Below are 26,560 nucleotides of genomic sequence, written 5' to 3'. Positions count from 1 at the left end.
TGAAAGATTGGCAACTTTAATACACCAGTGGAGGAGAAACTAATACAAAGCCCTCATGCGGGGGCTTAATACAGACAAGAATTATTCCTCCAAACATCCTGAAATAACTTGCTATTAACAGATATATACATAAATCTGAGTAATTAGCCATAGCCTCAAAACAGTAATACTACTGGGTGGGTGGGCTGGGGAAAATTATGAGCGCTGTACCGCCATGCGGGCGGGCGTGCTTACTTGTCTAACGTGCAATGGAAGGGAGATAACTCCAGCTGGACTTATGACGATAGGAAATCTAAAGGAGGCAACTGTGCAAACATTTACTGCCTCACGTTAAAATATATTTTAAAACATTAAAATAACACCTAACTTAAGACTAACAGGCTATTGCCATTTGTTAGTGGGTCGATAAAGCAGGCACATATCCACAAATGTATTTTAAAATCTCAACAGACAACACATTGCTGTCTTCTTTTTCGCATGAGTAAATGAACCCGGGTCTGCATCCACTCTTCATCCCACTCTTCAGGCCAGCATGCCCCTCCAGAGGGAAAGGGTGTGGACCTGTGGTATTCTGTACATTGACATCAGCTCCAGTCTTCAACAACTCATTCACAGACCCTTTTGACCGACTTGAAGCTGCTCTGTGTAGTGGTGTGTCACCTGTTGTATTCTGAACATTCACCTCAGCTCCAGCCTTCAGTAACACATCAACACACTCTGTAGACACTACTGCGCTATGTAGTGGGGCGTCCCCTTTATTATTCAGTACATTCACATCAGCTCCAGCCTTTAACAACTCATCCACACAACCTTTTGACTGACTGGAAGCTGCTTTATGCAATGGTGTGTCACCTGTTGTATTCTGTACATTCACATCAGCTCCAGCCTTCAGCAACGCTATAACATGTTTATCAGTAAGCATACTTGCTGCTATGTGAAGTGGAGTGTTACCAGCACTATTCTGTACATTCACTTCAGCTCCTGCCTTCATCAATGCAGCAACACAACACACTCTACAGACCGATGTTTAGCTTGCTGTGTGAAGTGGAGAGTCACCTGCATTGTTCTGTACATTCACTTCAGCTCCAGCCTCCACCAAAGCAACAACACACTCTACAGACTGATGTGCTGCTGCAAGGTGAAGTGGTGTGTTGCCTGTTGTATTCGGCTCGGAATATGTACATCACCTCCAGCCTTCATTAACACATCAACGCATTTTAAGTCTGCAGATTTGTTTCTGGACTGATGTGCCACTGCTATGTGCAGTGATGTGTTACCTTCGTAATTCTGAGTATTCACATCAGCTCCCGCCTTCTGTAATGAATCAGCACACTGAAAAGAAAGACTTTTTGATGCTATGTGAAGTGGTGTGTCACCTGTGGCATTCTGTATATTCACATCAGCTCCAGCCTTCATTAACACATCAACGCATTCTTTAGACATGCTTGTTGCTGCTATGTGAAGTGGTGAGTCACCTTTGTTATTCTGTATATTCACATCAGCTCCAGACTTCAACAACTGATCAACACATTCTTCAAACTCTAATTCTACTGCAATATGAAGCGGTGTGTCACCGTTTCTATTCTGTACATTGACATCACCTCCAGCCTTCATTAACACATCAACGCATTTTAAGTCTGCAGATTTGTTTCTGGACTGATGTGCCACTGCTATGTGCAGTGATGTGTTACCTTCGTAATTCTGAGTATTCACATCAGCTCTCCGTAACGAATCAGCACACTGAGAAGAAAGCTTCTGGTTGCTATGTGAAGTGGTGTGTCACCTGTGGCATTCTGTATATTCACATCAGCTCCAGCCTTCAGCAACATATTAACACATTCTTTGGTCTCTGTGGCTACTGCTGTGTGAAGTGGTGTGTCTCCTTTATTTTGTACATTCACACCAGCTCCAGCCTTCACCAACGCATCAACAAATGCTTTACATTGTAACATCATTGCTCTATGAAGTGGCGTGTCACCTTTGTTATTCTGTACATTCACATCAGCTCCAGCCTTCACCAACACATCAACAAATGCTTTACGTTGTAACTTCACTGCTCTATGAAGCGGCGTGTCACCTTCTTCGTTCTGTACATTCACATCAGCTCCAGCTGTTAGAAGAACATCTGCACAATCTACAAATCCATAATTTGCTGCTGTATGAAGAGGTGCATCTCCTGTATTGCTCTGTATATTTGGATCAGCTCCTGCCTTCAGTAACACATCAACACGTTTATATCCGCATCCTACTGCCGTATGAAGAAAGGTTTTTCCATCCAATGCTTTCTTGTCAATATATGCATCCTTTTCTAACAACATCTTCACAATGTCAGGCTTCCCCCCTTTCACATGCAATGAAAAGATGATTTCTTTCAACTTGGGCACCCCTGTCTAGGAACAATTTAACCATGTCATTCTTGTCACTGCCAATCGCACAAAGCAGGCCCTTATGATTGTCACTGTCACATCCTCTATTCAAGAGAAGTTTAACAACCTCAATGTGTCCATTTTGTATTGCCAAGTACAGAGGCATATGCTGGAAAGCCATCTGTACATTCACTTCCACACCTTTGTCAACAATGTATGCAACAGCGGATGTAAGACCGTTCTCACAAATGTAATGAAGGACAGACTTATACCGTCTGTCTGCAGCATTCAGATCAGGATTTAAAGACAGAATCTGCTTCAAGAAACTGCTGTTTCTAGTTCCTGCTGCGATCATTAGCGGTGTTTGATGATCCAATCCATACCGAGTGTCTATATCAAAGTGCATGTGTTCTTTCATGTATGTCAAAACATTGCCAGCAGCATTTCTGCACACCCCAAGTAAAATTTCTTTAATTCCATTCTGAGAAAATTGTACGCTTTCTTTCATCATAATGTAGTTGATAAACTGATGTGATTTGTTGCTGGAAAGTAATTCACAAAATGACTGATGCGATGATTTATCAGTAAGACTTAGCATATCAGGAACGGAAGCATGACAGCCTGTCTTCAGGAAGTTCATCAGTTTGTCAATGAACTCCACATCACAACATGCCTGGTGTGACAGCACATGCAACAGATTCCTTCTTTGAACTTCAGCAGCAAATCTCATAGCTAATTGTACAGCATAGAACTGTGGAATACGTGCTACAAGATCTGTATCTACAGATGCATCATCAGCTGATCTTGTGGAAGGTTTCAAACGAAGACGTTGGTGGATAAATGGCAAACTGCACTTTTCAATGACAAAGCTTGTGTGATTCTGGATCAGAATAAGGGCAACAGTGTCAAAAATAGATGGATGGTCGAACGTGTATACATCATCTTCCTTCTTGAGATAAGATCCAAGTAAGTCATTGGCAGCTGACTTGCAATCATCTCCTGGTATATCCTGCTCACTGATCTGTCCATCTCTTTGAGCCATAGCTTTGAATAAGTCACACTTACTTCTATCTGCCAGAAACTTGTTCAGCGTCTGTTTGAGAAACCCAAGAGGCTTGTTGAAGAAAGACTCAACTGGAATCATATTCTTTTCCTTTTCATATTCAGTGGCAAACATTTTACACACATGAGGAAACCCATGAGGACAGTCAGCATTCAATATTTTAGAAACAACTGTCTCATTGAAGTCTATGTTCTTCCCCTGGGCATTAACATTCCAAATTTGTCTTTTTTCATCTGTGTCTCTTTGAGTTGTAATTTCAACCACGTGTTGGATGTTAGTGATATAATCTGCCATTCTTCCCAAGTCAGTCAGTGAGGATTTCAGAACATAATCACGACCTACGAGGATAATAATAGGTCCCCTTTTGGGTGGTCCTTTTCTTATAGACTGTTTCGGGTCACTTCTTGTTCCATCTGATGTTCCTGCAACCACAGCAACATTGTCTGTGAGTTTGTCCATATCTTTCACATCCACAATAGGTCGTAGACTTGGTCTCCACCTCGCCCATTCTGCTCTGTCGAATTCCAGATCACCAAATATGTCATCCAACATTATGACAGGGTGGGGACAGGCCATAATTACCTCATTGAACTCTTCTGGCGACACAACCTGAAACACTTGTCTCCCTTTGCTTTGTTGATCTTTGAGAGTCATGTAGGCTACTGTAGACTTCCCCTCACCTGGTCTTCCCTTAATGGTCACCCATGTTGATCCTCTCTCAATGCGATCAATTACCTGCTGCAAACCTTCTGTGTCCACTATGTTCTTGGTCCAGGAATGTATCCTTGAAGTTGTTCTTTCTGTAGAAATAATGCATATTCCATAAAAAAAATTGAAATATCTATGAAACCATATGTTCTTTCAGGCAGTTCAACCAAAGAATACAGAGATATGTATGTCTGTCTTACTGTCCCTGCACTGCATTATTGTCACTTCCACACTGCCCTTTCTGCATTGCTAAAGCCCTAAATGAAGCAAGTCTAGATTTCCTCAATCTCAATTCTCACTGGGGCTCTACTTCAATTTAAAAGGGACCTGAGAAGATCTGGGTTAGAATTGATCTTCAGTAACCCATACTTGTCGTAAGATGCCATTAACAATATCGGGTGGTCAGACTCGCTGACTTGGTCGACACATGTTATCGTATCCCAATTGCATAGATCGCTGCTCATGCTGTTGATCACTCGATTATCTGGTCCAGACTCAATTATTTACAGACCGCCACCATAAAGCTGGAATATTGCTGAGTGCGACGTAAAATTAAATTCACTTACTCAATTTAAAAGGAGTTCTGTTTCTGTCAAAAAATTATACATATATTCAGAGATTAAGCATTAGATATTTACCGCATTTGATATCAGAAAACCTTGAAGCTGAAAGACACATATACTTCTAGCTATCTTAAAGTTACATGCATTTCAAGAATTATGATCTTCAGCCTCCAGTCGAACCATTCACATAATTTATCCGTTCTTATTCAAAACATGGGCACACACGTCAAACAAACACACATGTTGGCTCAATAAACGAGAGGTATTCACACAACATCCACCAGAATTCATCTAACTGTATTGACCACTTATACATTTTCTACCTTAGGACACTGGTTAAATTGTACTTATATTTATAATACCTGCCATTTACCTGCAACATTATTTGTAATGTCAAACTTCAGGTGCGGCAAATATAAAAACTAACTGCAGTCTTATAAATTTAAACTGTTTACAGATGTTAAATTTATTTATGGATTATCCTCACTGATTCAAAATGTTTTCATTGTCCATACATTACACTAACACTTCTAGAGTTTGACCTCTAGCAACCAGAACCTAACATGAAAATCACTCAAAAGATAGAACAAATATATATGGATGATAACTTCTTTTATTCTAGAGCACGACATTTCGATACAGGTTCTTGTATCGTTTTCAAGTGAGAAAACTTGAAAACAATACAAGAACCTGTATCGATATGTCGTGGTCTAGAATAAAAGAAGTTGTCATCCATATATACTTGTTCTATCTGACTTCCAACTTCTAAAATGCCACTCAAAGAAGTCACCCAAAAGATGCTGTGATCTGAACCATATATGAACCACAGCAACCTTGTAATTCTGACAAGCTAGATCGTTAATACTTATGTTGTCAATTACAAATACTCACATTGTTGTGTGGACATGTTATTTATATCCCTGTAGGTCAGGATTATGTTCTTGCCCCATGCCAAAACAAATTAATCACACCTTTCAGACCGAATCCTTCACTTGCAGTAGAGTCCGCTACACAATTTCCTTACTTTACACGACCCTCAGACTTCCTGCAAAGTGAGTGAGTAGGGTTTTACGTTGCTTTTAGCAATATTCCAGCTATATCATGGTGGGGGACACCAGAAATGGGCTTCACACATTGTGCCCATGTGGGGAATCGAACCCAGGTCTTCGGCATGATGAGCGAACGCTTTAACCACTTGGCTACCCCACCTCCCCTTTCCTGTAAAGACAGGCAGCAGGCAGTCTTGTAGTGCAAGGTAAAATGAGTGGCATTCTGGAAGTTGGTAGTATAGAGATGACAAAACTTAATGTATGATCAACTCACTCCGGATCTTCTGGACTGTGCTCAAAGCTTGCTCCTCCTCTTCCTCCTGAGCAGGCTTACCAAAGTTCTGAGTTCCGCCAATGCTAAGGTTCTTGGCTCCCTTCACTGTAACTTCCCCAAACTGTTGCTGTACTTGGATAAAATTGTACTGGGTGGCTCCTGGTGACAAAATGGAACAAGAGATGTGAGTACAAAATGTGTCGATGTATGTGTTACTCTCTCTACTAGTTACTGCATGACATTGTATAAACGCATGACACTGTATAAACGCATGACATTGTATAAATGCAGCTATTGCAAATAAAAGGCCATTGTGCGGGGGGGAATGACCTTTATGGAGAAGCATGTACAATGTGAATGACCCCCACCTAAAATATATGTTCAAAGTAAGTGACACCCCTCTCCCCTGCACGTCATGTACAAAACAGTACATGTGTACAAAATTGCTGACCTCCCCCAACGCCCATCTCCCCAGAATAAAATGGTCTTACTCTCTCCCTCCTCCGTCAAAATCAAAATCATCACCTTCCCCTAGCCATAAATTACAAATGGTCCCTAACCAAGTAAAAAAGGAACAAGGTCACATCAAAACAAAGCTGTTTGACTGTACATAGATTACACCTTAATAACTTCACACTTGCTGTATATGCAATATAGGGCAAAGACATCTGACATTATTCAATCATGTGCATCACTTATCTAAACGACAAGCATCTCCGTTTTCTCATGTACCACTCACCTGGAGGAGATTCACTGGTCAGTGGTACTTCCGGTACTCCAAGTGACTGAATCTCTGATACAACAGATTCTTGTATGTTAGACATGCGAGGACGAATGGAAGATGTTGATAACTGTGTTTGAGTTGTTCTTGGGCTTGTTTCTAAGCAGGGTGTAGTTGCAAGTGATGACGTTTGCCTCTGATCTACATCTCCAGCTGGGTGGAGTTGTGTCCCTTGGTGTAGCTGTGGTTGAGACGTCTGCCTCTGATCTACATCTCCAGCTGGATGGAGTTGTGTCCCTTGGTCAAGCTGTGGTTGAGACGACTGCCTCTGATCTACATCTCCAGCTGGATGGAGTTGTGTCCCTTGGTGTAGCTGTGGTTGAGACATCTGCCTCTGATCTACATCTCCAGCCTGATGGAGTTGTGTCCCTTGGTGTAGCTGTGGTTGAGACGTCTGCCTTTGATCTACATCTCCAGCTGGATGGAGTTGTGTCCCTTGGTGTAGCTGTGGTTGAGACGTCTGCCTCTGATCTACATCACCAACTGGATGGAGTTGTGTCCCTTGGTCAAGCTGTGGTTGCGACACTGGTTCTTGTGGATTTCGGTAACATCCAATAACATGTTTGGCCAGTGACGTAGTGCCTGAAAATGGAACAAAACTTATTACAGACAGATATCTATTAACAGAATCTAAGTTTCACATTTTTCATTACTTACAGCATGACAACTGCGTATTATGAATGTTACTCGAGATCTGTGTTGACTAAATACAAAGATCAATTTATAACACAGGTGCTCAAAATTAGAGATCTCGGAAGTAAGTCATGAATACATTATATGCTGTATGATGCTCCAGCACCTGATTTTTCCACGATGTAATCCTTCAGTTACTATCTTTACTAATTTCAGCCAACATACCTTTATCTACAAGTTTGTATGATTTTTGTTTCACAGTCTGGAACTTCACTTTCGCTGCACCTGCTCCAAGTTGTGATATATCTCCTATTCCATCTCCATCCCCATCCTCTTCTCCTTCCTCTTCCTCATCTGTGAAGTCACTATACAAACATTCTTCAGCATCGTCCCTTCCAACATCAGCCTCATGTGAGGGAACATCTTCCTCTTCCACTGCTGTCATGGCACTGTCAACACATTCCCTGTTTACAATGTTCTTGTTTTTCCCTCGCCTCTTGGCTCTTGTACATCCTTCACTCTCAGAGTCACTTTCATCGGTCAGTGGTACCTGTGTTTCAGTCAATGGTACCTGTGGTTCAATCAATGGTACCTCTGGTACCCCCAATGGCATGTGCTGGCTGTGCACAAAAGATGATGTTGACGATTGTGCCTGACTGGTTCTCTGGTCCACATCAGGTTCTGAATAAGTTGTAGTTGTGGATGTCAATGCCTGTACCCTATCTACATCACCAGGTGACAGGAGTTGCGTCCCTTTGTGCAGCCTTGATTTTGACAGTTTCACAGTACCTGTACCCACTTGTGACTCATCTTTTACCCAATCTTCCTCCTCCTCCCCATCTTTGATGTCACCAAGCAAAGACTTTTTAACTCTCTCCCCGCTGACAATTTCTGCCTCCCGTGAGGCACAACCTTCCTCTCGACTCCTTTCAATAGGGGTAACTTGCGCCATGCCTGCAGCACTTCCTTCATCTTCATTGTTTTTACGGTCTTTGTTTTTTCTCCTCGTTGCCTTTCTACATCGTCCCCCATCTGCATTCTCTTCATCAGGCTGCTTGTGACACTTCACCACCCTTCTGCGCTTGCTATCCATTCTTAAATCTATAACTTGCTCCTAGTTCATGTCCTGGAACAAGAACACTTCATGTCACAAAAGAAGGAAACACAACTGATTTCTCAACTACACACTCTCCACCAACCACAACTACAGCTATCCTACATGACAAATGTAAGTAAATATTTATTACATGATCAGGGATTTACTTCTTAGATTGGCATTCTAGAAGTTGGGTAGAATCTATGTCGAAACGTCAGTAGTAGAGAGAAAGACAGTCCGGGACCAGTTCCAACAAAAGCCTCTGCAAAGCCTTATTTACCAAATAAGGCTTTTGTCGGACCCTTAGCTCTTGCTACCATTTCCCCTACTATGAAAAAGTTTGAGACGCTAGCGGGGTACGAACGCCCAATGTTATACCTTCTAGCCGCGCTACTGAGCTACCGGGGACTTGGCTGAAGTTCATCTATGCCGTGTTGACAGGAGGTAACACTGTACCGTACGGTACGATCAATAATTCCGCTCTTACAAACCCCCTACCTGGCCCATCCCTCAAGTAGTATAAGTTAGGCTCGTCTGCTTTGATGTCCACTTTATCTATGTTGTAAGTTTTGACTGACCATATAGGATCGGTGGCTCGCTTACGGCTATCACCCTCGTGTTCCCCCGGCTGGTATAGATACCTCACTAGGGCCCTATCTGGTATCTGTTTCTCCTTCCCACGCAATGGAGCAGCCGGCTCTGCAACTATTGATTTTAGTTTGATAGCGTCTGCCGGTTTCTTATCCGTGAGCCGGTGACTTCATGGTTGATTGCCGACACCACCTTAGGTAACCTCGCGGACCCATTCAGTCGATCGCTTTTCCTGGGGTTACCATCTCCCTAGCATACTGATGCCCGAATAAGCGCCAGCCAAAGTCCTATTAAATCTCTCAACTATGGCTTGGCTGCGATGGGCTCCAGCCGCGCCACGCCTGACCCTTTGTATCGTGGTTTGGCTAGCAGTTGTGACACGGCACCCATGAACTCCCGTCCGGGGTCAACTTGCAGCTCTGTTGGCCAAGCCAGCGGACTGCGCTTTGTATATGTCAATCCTCTGGCTACCTGGGCCGACTTCGTGGTCAAGGGTTCGGCTTCCTTTGTAGCGACTGGCTACGCCCACTACGGTTAAGGTATACTTGTACCTCTTGTCGTGGGTAGGAACAGTAGGTCTGCCTGGTGAACGCTATTAGGTATGTTAATACCGAACCTCCTTCTAGGCATCGCATGCGCGGTGCCGCAAATAGATCTGCCACAGGGCTTGTTTTTCGCCACGCTTTGGCTTCCTCCAGGGGTACTCGCCATTTTAGCCAGCTTATCTACAGCGCCAGCTCCTTTCCAGTACTCCACGCTGGCTATAGTAAATAGCCTCAAACTTTCTGGTTCCGTGACATGTTCAATTTTCTCATGTCCATACGCTGCACGTCGTTTATCCCATCAATAGCTATCCAACGCTTAGTGTCCATAGGTGACAGGGACGCCTTTGTTTATAGTCAGTCCAGATATCTTATGGCCATCACTTCTAAGTGTGTTCATTTTATGCCTAAAGGTAATGGTCTTGAACAGGGCTTCCTTTGAATCTGGCATGTTTGATGTGTTGTTTCACCACATACTTCTTAACACCCTTAGCCTTCCTCGATTTCACCATTGTCGGCCTTCAGTATGGAGTACATCTTAGGCCTCAAACCCTATGTACTCGCTATGGGCGTATGCCAGCACACTCGCCCTTCATCTTACCTAGGACCTTTTTATTTACCGCATCGTGTATGGCATGGTCCTTAGGGTAGTCGCTGGTGTCATACAAATCGAGGTGTTTTTCATGTCCTCGCATTACACGCCCCTCGGTTCGAATCTCCATCAGCAGGGAATCTGTGTCAGTGTACAGTACTTCACACCTGTCGCCGCATTCGTTTCTTGAGCTCGCTGTAGTAAAATCGCATCAGGTGTTTGGATAAATCGAGGATGCTCATCCCCACGCAAACAGGCCGGGTTGAATTTTATGTGGCTTTTCTTCATGTGTAGGGCAACTAGGTCATCGGTGAATATCTTGCTACGGTTGAATGTCGGACTGGCTATCAGTCTCCTGAGCTTGTCTTCCTCATTCGACCGAATCCAGCTTCACGGTCACGCTTCCTCAGGTTCTCCATAGTCTTACCAAACACCGAAGTTGTTCATGAGCTTGTAGAGGTTTTTCTCAAAGTCACTGGTGGCCAGCTTTCGAGGTCTGTGTTCATTCTGATGTAGGCTCCATCCAGGGGCTCTGGGTGAACACGAAGCACCCTGTGTATTTTGGTCAGCCTCATACCCAACGCATTACAGGTACAGCTGTAGGTTGCGATAGTGAACGATGTACTTGGTCTTATTCATTAAGTTAGGCACGAAGTTTTCAACGCCTGTCACACTTCCACCTAATAAGTTATGTTGGTACTCAGACATCCAGTTCGTTAACCCTCATACGCTCGGGGCCAGGGGTAGCTGTTGTGTGATGCGTAATTCCTTGGGGTATTCCAAGTCAACCTCGAGGATATAACCTTTGTTTGAACTGTGCGATGCTCATAACATCGACTCTCATGTGACTTCCTATTCAATCCCCTGTAGGTAGATACTGGCTCATGGCCCAACCGCATAGGTTGTTGGCGCCGAGGTAGAGAATGTGATTGGTTGGCTTGCTAGGGTCGAGCCCTTAACGTATTGATTATTTGCTTTCGCTGTGATCGCTTGGTTGCCATGGAGATCCCACCTCGCAAGCCTTTCTCAATGAATAGGTGCATGTCGTAATCAGTAAGCAATTCCAACTTAACTCCGTCTTTTAAGCAAGGCATCCCACCTACAGACCTGGGCTGGTGTAATACCACGCGGGTCGAAGCTTATACTGCTTGAAACATGTCCGCCTAAACGCCTCAAACACGCCGGCTAACAGCAGTACATCCGCCCTCGCACAGGTCGTGATAATCCCCAGGTTCTTACAACTCAGTTTATTCCATACGCTAATCGCGGCGAAAGTAATCGCCTTGGGATATTTCCGAGTCTGTCAGATTGCTGTAAAATTCTCTGATAGGGGTAGTCTGGTCTCGTGAACTTGGGCCAACTATCCATGTACTCATAGGGTACACACCCTTCCTCATAAGCAGGGGTCTAGTCTCGGCGCCTGTGTATCGGTCGGTGATAGGGAAGGTATCATTGACCTTGACCAGACTGTCTAATGAAGACAAGAGAAATTGTACTGAATCTATGAACCTAAGACCGCTTTAAGCTGAAGGAGATGTATCTCTCCATGTTGTTGGGAATGCACGCTATATTACCATCGATTTTCGCTGATGGCCTGCATGATTAAGTGAGAGTCGCACTTCTCAAGTTGTGAAAGACAACGGGATGTTTATTGTCTTAGGGTTGATTCTAAGCTTGAGGTTACATCGCAGCTGTGAGCCACTTATACTTTACCGGTTACGGGCAGTGATCTCTCACCCAATCACCATTCAGTGGTGAGTCACACACGCGACAGTTAGTGCTACAGGCGTGAGCTAGCCTGTCGGCTCGGTCATACGCATTGGAGCCACTCTATACAGTGCATTCCTAATAATTTTTTCTTCCTCCTGCAAACACTTTAGAAACCTTTCAGCCGCCAGGGCCCCTATACACTACCGAGCTTTCGCTTCCCCCATCACAACGATCTATTAATGTATCCAAACCCACAGGCTTCATGCTCATGTGTTTTGAGTGTGGTTGGGGTATCCTCTAGCGCCGGGCGTAGCCTCAACTGTTGGGGTATCCCCAACAACTGGTTTGACCAAGGCTTCATGAAAGTCAGCGTGATATGATATAAGGCACGACATTTGGTGCTTGTGGTTGCCGAATTTTAGGATATTGTCACCTTCCTCAGGCATGTCGCACCCGCATGGGTCAGCTCTGCCCCACACCTTGGCAATCCTCCCGTGGGATTCTAATAAATCAGCTCGGCTGAAACCGTGTAGGCATCGCACACAAAAGTGTTTTTCCCATCGTAGCCACTGGTCGCGGCAAACAACCGGGTGAGATGTTTTATCCACGCAGTAGTGATACTTTTCACCTCGCTGGATCATGAATATATTGATAACGCCGAGGGGTTTCCCCTGTCCCTCCACCAGTTGGGGTTTCCCAACACTGGGCTAACCCTGTGCACTATTGTTGTGTCGCCTTCGCTCCAAAGACATTTATAGCTAGATTATTCTGTTTTTCTACTTTAGTGATCTGGGATATGGGGTTGGTTCATCTATACCATCCCAGTTGAGCCCATCATCTTGGGGATAGCTAGAAAGCCTGTCTGAATGAGTGTCAGCTGGAAACAAGGCTGACCTGATAGCTACCCTCAGGCAATCGCCTCTCTATTCTTAACGCTACCATAGCCTGTTTTTTCCTATAGTAGGGGCAAGTCTAGGTATGACCCGCCTCTGAAAGGCACGAGTTAGCTATGTCTAGATAGACATTATCGATTTTATCTACAGCCCACCCAGACCCCAAGTGTGTGTAGCGCTCTAGGTATTCCCGTGATTCGCTGAAAACTAGTATCGCATTGATGCTGCCAATGGTCTCTATGTGTGGCAACCTCTTGTTTACCTCGAAGTAAGGCTGAACGCATCAGTGACCCCGCCTCACGCTCTTATCGAGCCACATTTTCACTGTGATCTGAACTTGATACTTCCCAGACTGGCTAGTTCCTGGTTGATCTTATCAGCTATCAGTGGCTTAATATCTGTAATGTCTATGTTCCTATCAACGCATGCGCCAGCCTTCAAATAGTTGCCTACAGCACGCCAGTGCATCGAACTGTAGGTCGACAGCCTCTATTCTGTCGTAATAGTTCTACAAGCTGTGGTTTCATACGGAATATCCCCCTAACCCCAAATCACGCGCCTCGGTTTTCAATTGTTTTACAGTGGAGGTTTTGCTACGGGGCATGTGATAACAATGCGATTAACCCGCTCTCCCCAGGTTTGAATAACCCGTGAATCCAAGCTGTTTTGCTTTGAGCTTTTAATTCTTTTACCGTAGGAGGGGCTTCTAAACCTAGTAATCTCAACAATGCTGGTTTTCGTGATGCAGAATAATTCGATCACTTCTCTCTGTCTTTATGCATTTGTTTGAGTCACAGATAGTCGCTATAGTTATGCGTACACACCTAAGAGAACCAATGTCTAATTGGGTCACAGTAAAGGTAAAAAATCAAGATACACCTTATCGATTATTCCCTCAACCCACCCGAATATGCGCAGCATAGTAGGGTGTTTTGTATTACTTGCAACGAAGTCCCCAACAAGTATATCTATATCCCCATGCACATCTACCACCATCAAAGTAATTCCAAGTGTGCCCAGCCCATGGCACATCAAACCCTACTTTTACCATGATTGTAAACGAAAGCACCCCTTATATACTTCACTAATAATCATGGGTTTGAGGACACTGATATCTATACTTTTCCCCACATCCATCTGCCAGCTGCTCAGGCAACCTTCCCTGGGCTCAATTTCCACAAACATAGCTATAATGTAGGTGTGTATAATCTCTAATTGGGACACTACACTGTTATCTTGAGAAGTCGCCACGCTCTTTTATGTAGGCCTTTTATTCTCGTAGATGAGATGATGTCTGACCACGTCACCTGCGGAGCTTTGCATAGACAGTAGTGCCCTTTAACCCCTATACCGCATTACACAGAACACACGTAGTTAGGGCTTCCCATGTGGAAACAACAGTACCCCTGAGTCCTGCATTTCCTACCACAGGCCTTCAGTCTTCCCATAAGTATGTATTCGCGATCGGTATGGAGCAGGTCTCATGTTTAGCATACTTATATGGGTATTTAGTCTAATTGTTTCAAGAACCAATGCAGTCGCTGCTATACCCAGCGCTTATGAAAGTCAGTTCACGGTCCATTTGTCCCTTGGATGGTGTGTAGTACTGAGCGAGTGTGGGTTTATTGAGTGGTTGCAACTGTTTACCAGTTAATAAGTAGTATTCTTCAAGGCCACCAACATCGCGGAATGTTTGAACGGCATGGTTTTCACGCCTGAGTTGTTCGTTAATGTAATCGATCCTCTGGAGGCGCTTTTAGCGCATCTCGGATTGGGCAGCCTGTAATTTCTCAATAGCGAGATTATGGCTTTCTTTCTTCCTGTATTTCAGCCGCTGACTCTCGTGAGTTTCGGTGAAGAGGAAATTACTCCCGAAAATGCTAGGGCATTTACTAACTTCCACCGACCATCATAGCTATCGTGGCCATCTTTACTTCATAATATTTTCAGGTAGTATCCCTTGTTTTACTAGGATGTCTTTGTAGCCATCGCCATACCAAGGTTCATTATGAGCATACCCATATCCTGCAGGTTGAAATCTAGCTTGATAGTTGGTTGTTTAAGCACCATTTTGGTCAACCGAAATGCATCCTACGGCTAGACTGGCGACCACTGTGGCGCGGTATGCGCCGCTGACTAACGCTTTCCCTCAGACATTATGTATATGATATAAAAATATTAAATTATAACATGATGTGCGGTCGACCTCTAATTGGGGACCGATCACCGAATCCTTGGGACCCTCACTGGGAGTCCTGTGTGGTTTCCCTCACTGTGTCGCTTATATAGCCACGAGATAGCCACGGCTGCAGTTACGCCTACAACCAACAAGAGACGCCCGGTGAGTCACCCTGATAATTTTATGTTGGTTACACCACCGCTTTTTACCGCAGCTACTCTTTTAGGATTCTTCTGCCTGGTTACTGTGGGTTCCGGCCAGTTGTGGGGTCTCCTCGAGGGTTCACCTCCAGTTGGGGTTTCTCCAACGGGGGTTTCCTCCAGGTGTGGTGTCTCCTGTGCATCCATCTATACTATTATTATTATTTTTCCTCTCAAATTGGCAATGCTTTGTCGTAATAATCGCCACCACCGGGCTAACAACATACCATATTTGTGGTACAGCTCGCAGCTAATAGAGCTCAAGGCGTAGTTCGATAAAAGGGTCTTTCTCGAGGTCTTCCCACAAGTAAAGTCGACGCCTTTGGGAATGGGAAGGAAGTATGACGCAATACCAGTGTATATCTGGGTCATAGCCGATCCTATTGTCTTTGTCATTTCTGCCCGAGCCGACTCGTGAGATTCAGCTGCATAGCTTATCGATTTCTTCGGCTGGCATTTTGTGAATTTTATCCGGAGTGTAATTCCCCAAAGTAATGTTTGGCTTTGCCACCAACAGCCAACGCCACCAGTTTCTCTCGCCATCAGTCCACTTGGGGTACCAACAATTGTTCGAAAGCAATTCTCACACTCCATCTTATAATATAACAAGTAAGATTTAGTTTTAACTATATAATACCCGGATGCAGGCAAAACACAGGAAATGAAGGTTAAGTTGCACACCCACCTTAACACTTCAAATACCATAGCTATAACTAAATGCTAAGCATTATACTAAGCATTGCTAAGCATTGCTAAGCTTTGCTAAGCTTTGCTAAGCATTGCTGCATTTGCTAAGCTAAAACACCCTATATGCTACTGGTTGGTCGGTCTTGAGCACTCGAGCTTAGCATGTTTAGTTTCAGCGAAGCTGTTTCTTCACCCGCTCCCCGCTCTAATTTGCTCATCACATCGTTCTCTCAAACACTCGAAACGAATCCCTGTCCTTGCAATGAAATAAGGCCACCCATCGCCTGCTCCCTGAGGTCTTTCAACACCGAAGTTGAACTTCTGCTAGTACCCAGACGCTGTGATTTGCGTGCGTCGACCGGAGAAGGCCAGGTACGATAGCATGTCTCTTTTTTTGTTATCTCACGATTAGCGCTGCAGTCATCCAGTATGAACAGCGCCGGGTTCCCTTTAAATTTCTCGTGAAGAGCTTTCAACCAGTCCTGCAGGCGTTGTTCCCGGTCGACTTTGTGTACGTCCGGTCAGTCATGACCCAAGGTCTTTCCGTGTACGCTTTTATTCATGCTCAGAGTAGGGCACACATGATAACGATGTTATCAAACACATCCTTGTAGTAACCCTCCAACATATCCAACACCTAAAACGGTCTTCCCATTGCCAGTCTGCCCACACACTATGGCACAGTGTGGGTCGCGGGTAAATCAGTAGGTAGTGGCCTACTGCCATCAGTAGATGGCTTGCACGAATCTCCCATTGTCTATATTAAGTTGCGCTACCCATAATAACGCATAGATATAATTTCAACTTACCAGCCGGTTGAGCCTTCTTGGTAATCTGGATAGTAATTCCTTCGCTGCCATTGTCTATTCTACGCACCACTACCGTAGTTTATCGCCATCCGTGGATCGCGATGTCCAACCACAGCTGCATACTTGTTAGTTAAGTATTCACCGATTTGCACGGAGGATAGGTCCAGGTCTTTGGCTATATAATGGATGTTTGCTCGGTAGCTTTTTATCTCATCCCACTGCTGGTATGGCCTCATACCATGACTGAACAGCTGGTTGGGCACGCCTCTATGGTCACTTCCACCTTTTCAATCTCGGGTTGAAAACTTCGCTGTCCTCCGAACGCCTCGTAATCCTCCACGGGACGCACTCAGGATGCCTTTCATCGATCGCTACCGCACGCTCAGGTTGATATTCCACACAGTGTCGCTTCTTATCTCGCATCGCACTGATCTATGCCTCAGTATGCGGTCGTATTGGATGGCCATCTTCCCAGAGTACTGGCTTCAACCTGCCTGGCCAGCTCCGGCTAGTGACCATGTCGAACTCCAGAGAGATGTTGTCTATAGCGTAACTGGCCTCATCACCGCTCGGGCGCACGACGACTACTTTGCTATAGTCAGTAAACGTGAGCTCAGATTCAAGCCTATCACCCAGCTGCCTGGTAAACGGGCGCTGTCCCGTGAGCAACTCGGTCGAAATGCACGCAGAAACCGGGTTCCCCGCACGCTTTGAGCGATGGCCTTTCACCGTCCGCGGATCTTGTCTAGCTGTTCTTGGCGTGAAGGCATACCCTATGCGCCGACCTGGTCGATTTGTTGATACCCTGGTACACGCCATTGACGCTGCTCTCCTCGCTTCCAGAGGTCCCCGTGAGCAGTGAAACACGCCGCTGTCGCCGATGCTCAGCACCTCGCTACCGCTGATCTTGATGGTGGTTTTCTTTGATGATGGCTCGACCCCACGCTCCGCACTAGCTCACGCTTGTCGCTGGTGGAGGTCAACGCGGAGGTTGAACGCCAGTCGAACCGCGTCCTGGTACAATGAGGTCATTCTCACCAAGGTTTGGAAATCTAACCAGCAGAGTTTGATTCTGGTCTATCTTGCTGGGATTGTTGGTGATGGTCACCGACTGGCGACGGCTCTGGCACCTAGAGGCTCTCTTTGATCTTCTGAAAGGATCTAGTTTTCACCGTATATTGTTATATAAATGAAATATATTTTAATACTAAATAATGGCAGAGTACATACCTATGGATGATATGTGGGATGATAGTGCCCAGGCATTCGAGGATGACACCACATTCACTACCCCCTTAAGTACTGAACTTGTACAGCCTGCTGTCGACGCATTATTACAACGCAGTTGAAAATAGAGACAACATCGCCGCTGGGAAGGGACTATGCCAAGTTTACCGTCGATAAGAAGGGCACGCTTCGCATTGAAGGCTCACCCGGGTCGATATCATAAAAAGACGGAAAGCCGATGCTTTGTCAACACTCACCAGTCGCCATGGGGCCAGCTGATCCGCGATGAACTAGGGCTTCATAGATTACGGGCGGGCGGGCTGCCAAAGCTTCCTCTCGGTCAGCCCAAGATCTGCAAGCAGCCAGGGCCAATACTGGGGATGCTAAAGAAACGCCGGACAGTATCGGTAACTATTGACCACGCATTCATGACAAACTCCTTGCCGGTCTCGACTTTCCCTGAGGGAACTGCGAGGCCTAGACGGCCTTGAAACATGTACGCCGAGAACTCGCGGAACAACATGGGGAAACTTAATGAAATCGATGAGCACATCGCCATGAAAATAAAAAACTCACCGGGCGGATGGTGATATGAAACGTCAGACGAGGAGAGAATAAAAACTTGAAGACGAGACGGACTCGTTGAATCCGCCTCTAACCGAAGCCCTCCGATCACAGATCAGTAGAGTACGGGAAACCATCGACGAGTCCTAAATGAAGACACCACGCTTAGCTGACAGGATTCGATACTGTTCCGGGAGCAAGGCATCACCATCGCCAGCATTCTGACTGCATTGGGCTTCATCATATCAACCCTGGTGGTGTCACTGAGAGTGGGGCCCACACCCCAAGTGGTATGCACACCACCAAGTGGTGGGGATGTTAAAGACTGGATTAAAAACACCTGAAATCCTCGGGAGGCCCTACTAACTGGCTTGGTAAGGCTGCCGGCCCTGCCCGCATCCTGGGTAGCATCGCCTCGTATTGCTGGGTGCTCTGGCTAAAACTGCCACGGGCTTAGTCAAAACCTGTGGGCAGCCATCGCCGCGGGCGTCTGGTGTAATGAAGCGCTAAGAAATTTTAACCAAATAAGCCCCAAAGCTACCCCACCAACCACCAGGGCTGTTTTAATGATCGATGTGCTGCTCCTGAACGTGGAGCCACCCCCCACAGGGGTGTTGGTTGAACCCTAGGCCCGGGTGGCGCCACTATACCCGCTTTCACCGGGTCGTGGGTGGTGGGACGGGGGACGCTGACATCGAGGTTGACGCCTAACTTTTATCCGGCCGGGCTACAACTATTTCGCTGTTGTAGCCCACCACTTTTTACTCTCAGTTGCATATCACTCGAGCCATGTACAACCCCACGCCGAACACGTAGTCGACTTTCGACCTGGCATATTCCAACACGCCTTGGTAGCGCTTTGATGGCACTCGAGATCAACTGGAGCATTGATAGCATCCTCTACGCTGACAACGAACTGTTTCTGAGCCGCCGTAGCAGTCCCCTTTACCGATAATACTGGAACGCTGCTTATGCTCATGCGCACTCCAACACCGCCTTCACACGCACGCTCTAATCGAAGTCGCTTAAGCCGCTCAGTGCCGCACGAAAGTAAACCCCTTCGACGCGTCCAACATAAACTTTTTCCAGTCATCCGCTGCCCTCCCTGATCAAACCTCCAGACTCTGTACTCCTTGTTGGCATTGAAAGCCATGTAACGGTCATCCCACTCGCTGGTTGTGAAGAGATGATACGACTTGTATCCCCAATCTTCACCAGCAGTTTGCTGGCTTCCACAAGGCATTTGGTGAACGATGGGGATACCCAACCCGCGGTTCGCCCCGCAAACGCCAATCCGCCTTCGGGTTTAGTTCAATTCGCTTGTAAATACGCTCAGAGGGCTCGCTTCATCGTACTTGTTGTTTAATGGGTTCCATGCATTGTCCTGTGGGAGCGGGACGCTGATTTCTTTAAGGATACTTGACCTGGTAGTACACGCGGAACTTGAACACAGACTGACTCAGCGTCCACGCCGCAGTGTCGGTCAATGTCACACCACACCCCGCTGTAGCACTTCACACGGCGGTTGAGTTGATTCTGCCAGAACTGCATCGGTTGTTGAACCAAGCATGAACTACCTTAGCGCTAGTCACCGAAAAATTTATACAGGCTGAACACATCTAAAAGCTGGGCGCTGAAATACATCCCATCAGCAACCGCGATCTTCATGGGTGAGAAATCTATGTCCAGTTTAGGGTAAAACACACCAGGGGAGTAAGACACTCTGCGCAGGATGCTCCTCCTTGGGAATACATTTTAAAACTATTATATAATGAGCATATATACTCTAACATGTACATAACACTTCCAGGAATAACGAGCGGTGAGGCCATTCAGCTGACGACGCTGATCGATAATACGTCCGTCAACTCGGTCGCGACTCCGCGATATCACCTACCTACCGCGAATGGACTAACATCAACGCCAGCAACAATAAGCTGTTCGTTAGTGGAACTCGCAGCCAGATAACTGACGGCTACTACAGCGCAGTCTCGCTAAGCCGATGAGGTCTTCAAACCCTGGGAGCCTAACTCAAGATGAACGACTCAAACGCACAGTGGTGTTAATCAACAACGGAAGAAACTCCTTGAGGCTCGGCCGCCATTGGCGAAGACACTCGCATGTCACCTGACGAGATAAAACCAACAACAACCGCCACAGGCACGGTTACCCGACCTAGTACCGCATCGAGCTGTACATTCATCTAGGTCAGGTGAGCACAACGCATAACATTCAAGGGGGTCACCCTTCCACTATACTGAGAGCAGTGCCGTGAAAACGGAGAAATACAACGACGGTAGAACCGAAGTCGCTTTCACCGCTGCAGTATAAGAGGTTGACTCAGGGCAACATACCTGAGCTGATAATATCGGTGTTAGATATAAATCATAATCCCGCGAATATAGGATACCTCAGCTTAACGCTTCACATAAAATGACCAGCGACAAGGGCCCGGGTGAAAAATGCGCCAATGTGGGGATCTCCGACTGGGACACACGCTCGACGCCCCGAGTAGATGGTAAATTGTACTTTGCAAACTGAAAAACAACATTTACAAACGCTGCTGAAGTCCTCCGTGGAGCCCTAGGTGATATAGTAGATACCTCAAGAGCGTAGTCAACACTAAGTACACCCTAGTCACCACCGTAATGATAATTGATAATATACCCATCGCTCGGGGCAAACTGTTCGACTTAGACGATGTTGAGAGCACTACCGTCACCAAACAAGCCATATATGCTCGCCTTCACCGAAGATGACAAGTGGGTGTTGATACCAGATAAAGACGACTGGTTTCTCAATATTAGGCTCGCTCCCCTACGCAGTTCACGGATAACAAAGACAACCACCTAAACAAAGTCGCTAACAACGAAACCCTGCTCGTGGGCTTACGCCCCGACTCAGAGACGAGCGAAGTCATCAGTCCAGTCGCCAGTATGGCAGCCCACATGCTATCGAAAGTAAAGCGGGCATGCAAAACGCGACATTGCAGTTGGTGTCTGAATTTGAAGGCGTGGTCAGGATACTAGAGAGTCTACCGCTTAACTCAACACTGATCATCAAAGTCTACCTAGGGAACCATCGGGAATGATGTCGAGATCGCGAAGGGGATCAAACTTGGGTGGGTGAAACGACACCAGTATCACGCTTGCACAGTTTACGCATGGTGGGTGTCGGCTCCAACACCAGTCTGCAGGGTGTCACCGCGATCGTGGAAAACACTATATCACTAACCAAGATCTTCCTACCTGACAACATACACTTCATGGGGTGAAGTTAACCCCTGAACTATTATCAGAAAACCAGTTGGAAATTATCTCGCATAGTATTATAGCAATGACCAGTCATCACCCCAACACCACGCTTAATCGACCTAGGGGACACGGAGGGATTCGATCAGCCTGGTGAGGAAGACACCTCGTGACGCCCTACACTTGAAAGACAATGTATATAGGCGGGCAGCAATAGCCGATCATCTACCCAAACTCACACTCAAGGACCTAGAGGGATTCGATCAGCCTGAGGAAGACACCTTATACATCCTACACTTCAAAGACAAAGTGTATAGGCAGATACCGCTATCAGATTTTAAAGAACCCAATGGCTAATCAACTTAACCCTCACCTCACCTTATATCACATACAATGAACATAATGATATCTCTGAAGTTAAGAATAGCGGTACCCAGCCCGGTGTTTCATTCCGCCCCTAATACAACGATTTCACTAAGCCTGAACCCCAATAAGTTATTTTCACCCCGAGGGGTGAGTTAAGGTATGACTGCTACGGGTACGCTAAGGATTACATCTATAGCACCAGGCTCCACACTCATCATGGACGCCTTAATAGAGCATATTGCTCCTGCAGAACAACAACTTTTACCCGGGTGACTGTACGCTGGAGTTCCCAGGCCAGGTGGAGCCGCTCAGATCGCCATACAACCGACCCCTCAACAGGTAATATAATCTCCTTAATAATCCCCTACCATGGGTGGATAATAAGCCGCCACTTTGAGGAGTTTCATGTGAAAACAACGCCACCTATTGCACTCTCACCTATTTTCCTACATGAGTATTTGCTGCTTTTATAAGTCTCAAGTACGCTAATCGAAGATTAAATGAAACCCAATTAAAATATCTTTTGAAAGATATATTATAGGATGGGGCTATACCCAGTCATAGAGGAAGTAGCGAAGACACTGGAAACCGTAGATGGGTTCCGCTTGAGGCAGTTATGTGATGTAAAACGTCAACTAGAGCAAGACCGCGACACACGTAAAGCACTATGTAAAAAGTACCATAGAGCTTTCAATATCGTGGACGGGGCTGATACTACCCTTATGGTAACCAGCATGGGACTAGGAGTTGGCAGGTGTTGGGTTGTTAGCTACCATCGTGGCTGCACCTATAGTGCTAGGCATTGAAATAACAGCTGGGGTGGCAGGGGTGTTAGGGTTGGCGCTTAAGTTGGCATCACGCAGACTGCATCGTAAGGCATTGAAACATGATGGGATCAGGGTTCTGGCAGAAGCAAAGCTGAACACAGTAAGTGAGCCGATTTCCACTGCACTCACTGACAGTAAGATCTCAGAGGAGGAATTTCGCTCAATCCTCTCTGAACTCACAAAATATAACGAAAATGAAACAAGAGATTCGGGTCCAAGCTATATAGAATAAAGAAGTTGTATATCCATAAAAATAGTCCTCATTTTTCATCAGAGATTTATCTTGAGTCCTGTTTTTGAGGGTCCCTGGGACTCATACTCTTAAATTTCAGGGGTCCTGGACAACATAATGGGGATCCCAGACACTTAAATATTATTATTAATAGTGTTATTGTCGTGTGTATCATGATCATCATATTATTTGTTACAGTAATTGAATTGCAAATTATACCATAACCCAGCTAGTAGCAAACTCTTTGATAACTTATTGTTACTTGATTGGAATTTTTACAAAAAGTATTTTGACTTTTTCTGCGTCCCTGTGGATGCACTAATAAATTTTGTTGCGTCCATTGACATTTTTTAAGCGTATAGGACGCAGGACTTCGCATCCTCTAAATCCCTGCAGGATCCATGATTCCTTTGTCAGTAATGTAGTGACCATAGATGTATTGTAGCATCTTCACAGGTGGAGCGGTGAGGAAGCCTAGTGGTTAAAGCATTCACTCGTCACAAAGACATGGGTTAGAATCCCATCATGGATACAATGTGTGAAGCCCATTTCTGGTGTCCCCCACAATGATACTGCTGGAATACTGCTAAAGGCGTCAAAAACCATATGCACTCACTCACAGGTTCAGACACTTTGTCAAAGATAAAGTCTGAAGTTTACAGAGACAACAACAGCTAAATTCGAAATGCTAGACATTGTCTCTGATACATGCCATATATGGGAAATTAGAGGTAGACATTGAGGCAAGACATTAAGGCATCCCTACAAGCACCAGTTTGTTCTTCTCCGTTGCTGAGCTGTATTCTTATGCACATATATTCGAATTTCTGCTCAGATTGGCAATTTCAAAACAACAAGATCTGACCAAGTTTTATCTGATAACATATAATGACTGTCAGTTAGTTCCCTAAAACCGATTTACCTACCTGAACCAGAAATGAAATCACCAAAATCATGTCATATGGTACGTATCTACACACACAAACCTCCCTAGAACAAAATGGGTGACACCCCCTAAAAGTCGTCATCATCCCCTCTAGCTATAAATTATGAGCTGTCCCTTATTACAAGAAAAATTACTTAACTTTCCAATCGTTAACTCTCCCTTCAACCAATATTCCAGCAGCTCCAGATGGACTGTGCTATCAACATATTTTGTACAAGTTAATCAAGCTAATCTTCTGCTAAAATGCTATTTAATGAGGACTGTAATGAGGTAGAGTTTAATTATGTACTTCGTGATCATGTTTTGTCATTTAGCTATTTTACTTCAACAAGTTGTAAATAATGTCCTGTGTATAGTTTAGATAATACAGCACCTATAGTAACGATTTATTATTGCATTAATTTCAAGCATTATGATCAACTTCACTGATGTATATATAATCAAATTCCCATTTCTATTTCAATCTGCACAAGATACTTAAGCCGTTGTAAGCTAAGTAAGGTCATTAAAGCTCCTCTCTATTATTAAGCGATTCTCATTGGGTCAGTCCACTTCAGTGTAGGGTAGATCAGCTATCAATCAAAGTAGAAACCTAAGCATATTAATGATTGGCTAGGTTTTTAATTGGGTGTCCTACTTTTAAACCCTTTGTTTTCACCTCTGCAGTTTCCCACTGACACAACACTGGGAGACAGACACAAGACCAGGAACTGAAGGGTTAGTAGTTCCTATTATTGTGTTCCTTTTATGCCAGTCTAAGGCAAAAACCACTTCATGTAAATAATAGTCTATATCAAATTAATATTATGTTTAAACTTGTCACATATTCTTGTGTTTGTGTGCTGGAGATACCATATTTGTTTGTATGTGTGATTTTGTTGGTCTTGCAGTATCTTGTATTGTTTATCAATGAGTTGATAATAATTTAGATGTATTGTTCAGATGTGTAAATAGAAAAGCTATCATGGTAGGTTTCATATCATGAACAATTGTCACGAGGACATTGTCATTAGTATCAATGAGAACACCCCAGTGGGATTCACAGGGTAGATATATTTATATATATATTTATGTTGAGGGATATATTAGATACTATACAATTATAGACTGGTGATAAAGTCAATACCTTTTTTTTATGGACCCGCGAAAAGCAATATTGACCGAGGACGAAGACATAGCTTGACGTCATAGTAACTCAGGTCAATATCACGTTTGGTCGGACCAAACTTTTCTGTCGACGGTCACGTGACCGCCTCCGGACCAATCAGGTGGTCAGAAAAATATGCTTGCATAAGAATATATATTATTTATATTATAAATATATTATTCTGATTAATTAAAGAATTGAATATAATATCATGCTTATTATACCATATCTATGTTGCAAGTATATATGCAACAATAAAGATATGTCTAGTATATAAGCTAATATTACATCACCAGTATCGTTTTCATTAAAATTTATTATTTTTAAAAGTTGTTTTCTTAAAACTGTGTGGTTGTTATTTCACTCAATGTCAGAGAGAGAGTAGGTTTGTCGTGTCACTTCGTTACTAGGTCAGCACACATTCATGGCTATTACAGTAATTAATATTCTAGGCCCCAGTGAAGCTTTTTTTTTAAAATATGTATAAAAGGGGGATACGGGCGGATATCTTTCCCCAATAATATTATATCGAGTTGCAATTTCACTTCCAGTGTCAGATACTTGACATATTTCACCACAGGCAGTCACGAATGTCGTAATTTCAAAGGGATTACATTGCATACGTTATAGTGACAGCCGAAATTAGAAGGTAAACAATCATAATTCCGTCAACACGTACCTGACTAATTGTCCTTGGCTATGGTTAAAGTATGAGATGCATACATGTCTTCTTCTTTGAGGAAAGCTGTGCATCTGAACTCGGGTAAACCCAGTGCTAAAAATAGAATTGTGCAACCTTGTCACCACTCGCCCATTTCCGCAACCTCCGAGATTACCCGAGTGGGGGCGAGCAACTCGTGTTATTCCGGGACAAACCGAATAGGGGCGAGTGGTGACGAATGGATCAAGTTGCAATACACTTTATAACATCTCACCAGGGACCATATAATAGATATATTATATGGTCTCTGATTTCACATAACCATGAAAAAGAAAGTGCAATATCAAAATTAGAACCGGAGATATTTACATAAATAGTTTGTAATATTTTCATGTTTTAGCATTCGTGAAGATTCACTACTTGGATAAAATAATGTACCTTATTTTGCTTGTAAATCATATTCTGCCATTCACCAGAAGGGACAAGAAGTTGGCCAGAAAGCTGGTGTTGTAAACAAAAAGGAAGTTGTAAATCCATACCATACCTTATGTTAAGTTCTAAATATCCATCATCAGATTTCCTACTGTTTGTTAAATATTCATT

General features: G+C 44.6%; 1 protein-coding gene across 1 annotated transcript; it reads right to left on the bottom strand.

Annotated features, from left to right (window-relative positions):
* On the bottom strand, positions 1 to 26,072 carry LOC124291137. The gene is made up of 8 exons (XM_046728049.1): positions 25,976 to 26,072; positions 7,663 to 8,563; positions 7,071 to 7,386; positions 6,763 to 6,938; positions 6,024 to 6,182; positions 2,335 to 4,229; positions 1,188 to 1,740; positions 1 to 879 (listed from the first exon to the last, which is right to left on the bottom strand). The coding sequence occupies exons 2-8, from the start codon at positions 8,528 to 8,530 to the stop codon at positions 395 to 397; spliced, it is 4,452 nt and encodes a 1,483-aa protein (XP_046584005.1). The 5' UTR covers positions 8,531 to 8,563; positions 25,976 to 26,072; the 3' UTR covers positions 1 to 394.
* Positions 26,073 to 26,560: the final 488 nt, after the last annotated feature.

Source organism: Haliotis rubra, unplaced genomic scaffold (genome assembly GCF_003918875.1).
Source record: "Haliotis rubra isolate DU_JTF1 unplaced genomic scaffold, ASM391887v1 Scf483, whole genome shotgun sequence".
NCBI classification, from domain to species: domain Eukaryota; kingdom Metazoa; phylum Mollusca; class Gastropoda; order Lepetellida; family Haliotidae; genus Haliotis; species Haliotis rubra.
This window is presented reverse-complemented; position numbering and strand designations above follow the sequence as displayed.

Excerpts from the sequence above, each read along its gene's own strand:
- LOC124291137 (XM_046728049.1), bottom strand. The coding sequence starts at position 8,530 with ATGGATAGCAAGCGCAGAAGGGTGGTGAAGTGTCACAAGCAGCCTGAT. Across the intron at positions 1,741-2,334 it reads TTGCATGTGAAAGGGGGGAA|TGTGCTGATTCGTTACGGAG; the intron begins GCCTGACATTGT and ends CTTTCTTCTCAG. Across the intron at positions 880-1,187 it reads TGTGTTAATGAAGGCTGGAG|CTGATGTGAATGTACAGAAT; the intron begins GTGATGTACATA and ends TGAAGGCTGGAG.